This window comes from Zingiber officinale, chromosome 9B, assembly GCF_018446385.1.
Source record: "Zingiber officinale cultivar Zhangliang chromosome 9B, Zo_v1.1, whole genome shotgun sequence".
In the NCBI taxonomy this organism is placed as follows: domain Eukaryota; kingdom Viridiplantae; phylum Streptophyta; class Magnoliopsida; order Zingiberales; family Zingiberaceae; genus Zingiber; species Zingiber officinale.
Window position 1 is genome coordinate 108283037 of NC_056003.1, and position 5290 is coordinate 108288326.

Here is a 5290-nt window from a genome sequence, read left to right on the forward strand (position 1 = left end):
TGAGGTCTTTGTTTCTTTATAAAGTCAGTATAAAAGAAACGACCTCTAATGGTCCTACTCAATACACTCTAAGTGTACTAGTGTAATTATATAGTTAAGATAAACTAATACCTAATTACACTACGACCTTCCAATGGTTTGTTCCTTTCCATTATGGTCGTGAACTACTGTTTATAATTTATAAGGTACTGATAACATGATCCTCTGTGTGTGACACCACACACCATGTTATCTACAATATAAATTAATTGAACAACTACATTTATCATAAATGTAAACATTTGACCAATATGATTCTTATTTCTAGATAAATGTTTATACCAAAAGCTAGGCTTTTAGTATACACTCTAACAATTATATGTCCGTGAGTACTTCTGGAACCTGCTAAGTGTCAGGGAATATCGGGTGCCAGAGCTTGTCTGGTAACGGCTTACACGTGTCCTTCTTTCACTGGCTATGAGGGCCTCTCTTTGGCTAGGAACTTCCGACCATTGACATATTCTCTATCATGTGTAAGTTATTCCCTGACAGGTGGTTGCGATTCTCTGGTTTGTTTGTCGTCTAGTGCCTTCTTGGCTTGGCTAACCTTCCCTCCTTCATACATCTGACCCTATCAATCTTGGCCTTCGCCTCCTGACCTGCATGTACTCTGTATATCCAGCTTTATCAATCCTGACTTGTGTGTCCAGCTCCACAACTCCTGACCTGCAAACCCTGACCACTGTTTCCTGACCTGGATTTCCCACCTTGATCTGATTTTGTAAGTCCTGACCTGCAAATCCCGACCGCTGTCTCTTGACCTGTACATCCCACTGGTAAGCCTTTCCCGCACGTCTTGACCTGTGATCCCTACCCCACATATTCTAGCTTCTACCCCACATATTCTGGCTTCTACCCCACATATTCTGCATGTATAAATCCCGACATGTATTTGCCGACCTGCATTTCCATAACTACATATCTGCGAGTCTTACCCGCTATTTCCTGACCTGTTCTTGTCTGACCTGTATATCCCAACCTGTCCTGACCTATGTATATGTCATACTTTGTACGATTCAACTTGTATTTTCCAACCTGCATTTCTATAACTACTTATCTGCGAGTCTTACCCGCTATTTTCTGACCTGTTCTTCCTGACCTACGAGCGTTTACCTGTATGTTCGACCCTAAATGACGCGACCCTGTGCATTCTGCTCGGTACGTCTTGCCCCGTGAATCCTGACCCTTGCATTCCGCCAGTTACACCCTCTTGCCCTTTGTCAACCACATCCCCTTGACTTATGACCGTCACGCCTCCTTACCTTCTGACTGTCATGTCCCCTTGACTTTTGACCATCACATCCCCTTGACTTCTGACCGCCACGTTCCCTTGACTTCTGATCGCCACGCCCCCTTGATTTCTGACCGCCACATCCCCTTAATTTCTGACTCCTACGTCCCCTTGACTTCTGACCGCCACGTCCCCTTTTCGGGGCCCCATACCATGCACTGTATCACACGTACCATCCAAGTTCGGCCATGGCGTAGGGCAAGCTGAGGATGCCAGCACCAACCTTATATTGTGAAGCTAGATAAGATAGCTATTATTTTACAGATTGATGAGAAAGGGGATAAGTTTTTCTTCTCGAGGAGAAAACGAGAAGATATACTGTCGGAAAAAAAAGAAATCGCCATCCTCAAAATTTTCTAAAATGAAAATTTTATTCTATAATAGAGGATAATCTTTCACACAGTTAAATATGATGTTTATATGGGCAAACAGTAAATCATAAATACCCTAAATATCATAAAAATAAAAAATACTAAAAATAATTTTAAAAAAAACATTTGACAGCTTTGATAATATACTAAACGGTATTATTTGGATCTAAAATTTGATGGTTATAGCTTCCACCTAGTAATAAACATGAATCTTTAATTTAAAAGAACTTTGCGGGAGCTTAGACAATGTCTAGATCCAATATCCAAGTAAAAATTTATAATCTGTTGAAAATTAGGTCAGGTCTTGCATTACATTGCCGAAGGCTGAGTACCACCACTTGGCTTTCCTCGACGAGGTGATAGGCAGCCAATTATCGATAGATTTCTGCATTTCATTATATTTGATTATATTTGTGACGATGACTCCACATGCTTCGTCATTTAATTAAAACAAGTAAAATATTAATATTGATAATTGTAGGTAGAAGAAAAGGAAGAACTGAAAAAAAATTATCTCACAGCCAATTGCTTATATCTTTATGTGGTAAAAGGTGATTCATTCGTCGTTTCTAGATCAACACAGAGGAGGTAAATTACGGATGACTACTAGCCATTAGTATAAATAGTCAAGATAATAGGGAAAGTTATGCTCGGTCACGTCAAGTTTCGAGCTCAAGATCTCATGTGATAATATCCCATGTTTTAATCATCGCACCGTCCCGAGGGGACCAATTGCTTATATCTTTATATACTATACATGTATCGCAGATAACTTTACTAAATTAGATGAGAGAAGTGAAATGAGGAGGCAAAAACGTTACATAGATTTTAGTATCACTTTTCACTTGTGGCCAACAAGTGATATGAGGAGACGATTTACTCGTTTCCAACCCTCTCGTTAATTCGTCTCTATATTGTCTAAATCAATATGAAGAAAGACATACTTAAATACATCGAGAATTTTGAATTCAAAATCTTATATGAAAACAGTTCGCATTTCAACCACCAGACTGTCACAAGAGAAAGTGTTAATGTAACTTTTCACGTTACTAATAACAAGAGTTATCCAAATGACATATATTTAAGATTTTAATAATTTCACTTTTGACGCCGTACCTAAACGATCATCAGTTTAACCATTTTTTTTATAAAATGAAATCATAAATCATCGAATTACACTAAAACCATTTAAATTAGAAATGACACAATTTTATAATCATGGTCTCCACACTGGTCAGCATTGATCAATTAACTAATTAGTCTGGAGGAGCTGACCAACTTAAACCACTGGCCCTCAGGGTCACAGCTCGCGTTCCCACCCAAGCACCGGCAAGGATTCGTGATCAAGCTCCTGCCGTCGCCGCCGACATCCAAGCACACAGTCGCATTGCCGCCGGCGACTTTGGTCGACACGTGCATGTGGGAGGAGGACAAAAGCTCCCACTTGGAGCTCGTCACACGGTCGCATTCTGCCATCGCGACGGGCATCCCGACCCCGATGGCGGTGATGCAGGAAGACGTTGAACCTGCCGTCAGGGACAAAGTTTGGCCGTCATTGAAGTTCCACCTTTGGCTGCAAGGGCCTATTGCAAGGGTGAGACGTCGAGAGGAGTCGAGTGTGACGCAGTGCCCGGTCAAGGGATGGAAGATAATCTTGTAGGGTGGAACATCAGAGAAACCTGGACCTCGAAAAGGTTGCTGTATGGATCGGACCCTCTGCAACTGGGTTTGGTTCCGAACTGTATTCCAGTTCAATGAGAGAAGGCCATACACCTCCTCCAACTCCACGACGCCTTCCCTGAGATAATAACTCCCTTGCAACGTCCACAGTGCCCAATCCAAGTCCTTGTCTGCAGCATATGCCAAGGCGCAGCTGAAATATCGGTTGTCCCTCTCATTCACTCCCCTCTGGTCAATCCCAAACTCACTAAGGAACAGAGGAAACTGGCGGTCGAGCAGGAAGCCGGCCTTGTTGGTGACGCTGCCGGAGATCCTCCCACAGACGTCGTTGGGGTTGCCGTTGCCCCACGCCTCGCTGTTGGAGAAGGAGTACCAGTGTACCTCGAACACGAGTTTGCTCTTGCTAGAAAAGCTCACATTCGGTTGCCTGGTGGACAGGAAGCCGAGGTCGTTGTCAAAGCTAAGGCCGGAGAGGATGACGAGCACGTCCTTGTTAGCCGCATGCACTGCCTCGGCTCCCATCTCCATGTACTTAAACCAATCTTCCACGTTTTCTCTCGGTCCTCTCAGCTCGTTCCTCAAGCTCATCCCGATCACGTTCTTATGCGATCTGAATAGAGTGGCCATGTTGTGTAGGCCTTCCACCCACACGTTCGGGTCGAAGTAGGTGTCTCCGAAAAAGCCATTACCGTCGGTTCTGCTGCAGCACCACCCTGGCTTGCTTATGTGGTTGTCCAATATCACCATCACATTGTTGTCTCCAAGATTTGAAACTACAGCCTGCATTATTATCATTGAATTTATTTAATTTCTCCATTATATATTATCTACCGGAGTCTGATTTAATATATATGATATGTATAATTTGAAGGAAACAGATCGCGCGAGGAGATAACTGATTGGTCACCTGATAAGCTTCGATGAGAGGGAGGTCGATGAGAGCTGGATTGTGGCGTTCGATTAATGAGACATCGGTGGAATTCAGGGCGCTGAGTCGCTCGAAGGACTGTCGGACGGTGAGGTTGGCGAGGGAGTCGTTAGTCGCGAGGAACGTTGGCCAGGTGAATCGGACGCAGTTGAACCCCATAGTTCCTATTGCCTTCGATATCTCGTCCAGAGGCCGCTTCGATAGCCCCTCCGCCACCATCGGCTCCAGGTGAGACGGCCAGTTCACGCACGCCAGCTTCACGCGCTTGCCGGAGCCAGCGTCGACGATCCACCGCCCTGACGTTGATAGCGGATAAGCCGCCGCCGCCGTCGCCGCCTGCACAATGAAACACAATAACAGAGGAATAAGGACAAGTGAAGATTCCATTTTCCTTTTCCTCCTCTTGCCTGGTTGTCTCGTGATTCATCTGCACCGTCTCTCTATTTATACACAGTTACTGACAGAGGAAGATAAAGACAAAGGTAATGATAAAGGTAAAGATTAAAAACTAAAAATCTAAAAAGGATAAGGTCAACTAAGAACAGCAAGGAGTTAAAACTCTAGCTATTTGCTAATATGCTAAGGATTATTTATCATGCTCTTTCGTCTGGTTAATATATAATAAATTATTATTATATAAAGATAATTTAATGTTTCTATTATTTTTTTATTATCTATTTATATTTAGTTTTCCTTCCCCTTTCTAGATCTAAATTTTTAGTAATACAATTTACTAGTCTCCTTTTGTGATTATCTCTTTCTCTTTTTCGTTTCGTGTTACTTTTACGCTCTATTTACATTTTTTGTTTTGTTCTCATGGTATCAGAGTCAATCCATTTCCTCATCTTCTCTCTTGGTGAATCGTGGAATAGTTTTATTTTCAGAATTCTTTGAGACGGCGGTAGAAGAATTGTATTTTCTTAAGTTTCAATCGTTGGATCACCTTGAAACTTTCAGAGAATGTTCCTCACATTCAGGATT

The 5290-nt window shown here is 42.6% G+C and overlaps 1 protein-coding gene across 1 annotated transcript; it reads right to left on the minus strand.

Moving 5' to 3' along the window:
• Nucleotides 1-2949: 2949 nt before the first annotated feature.
• On the minus strand, nt 2950-4630 carry LOC122023282 (glycosyl hydrolase 5 family protein-like). The gene is made up of 2 exons (XM_042581344.1): nt 4289-4630; nt 2950-4161 (listed from the first exon to the last, which is right to left on the minus strand). The coding sequence occupies exons 1-2, from the start codon at nt 4526-4528 to the stop codon at nt 2950-2952; spliced, it is 1452 nt and encodes a 483-aa protein (XP_042437278.1). The 5' UTR covers nt 4529-4630.
• Between the last annotated feature and the right edge of the window lie 660 nt (nt 4631-5290).

Coding starts and splice junctions, on each gene's coding strand:
- LOC122023282 (XM_042581344.1), bottom strand. CDS start 4,528: ATGGTGGCGGAGGGGCTATCGAAGCGGCCTCTGGACGAGATATCGAAG. Junction 4,162..4,288: donor CTCTCATCGAAGCTTATCAG/GTGACCAATCAG, acceptor ATAATAATGCAG/GCTGTAGTTTCAAATCTTGG.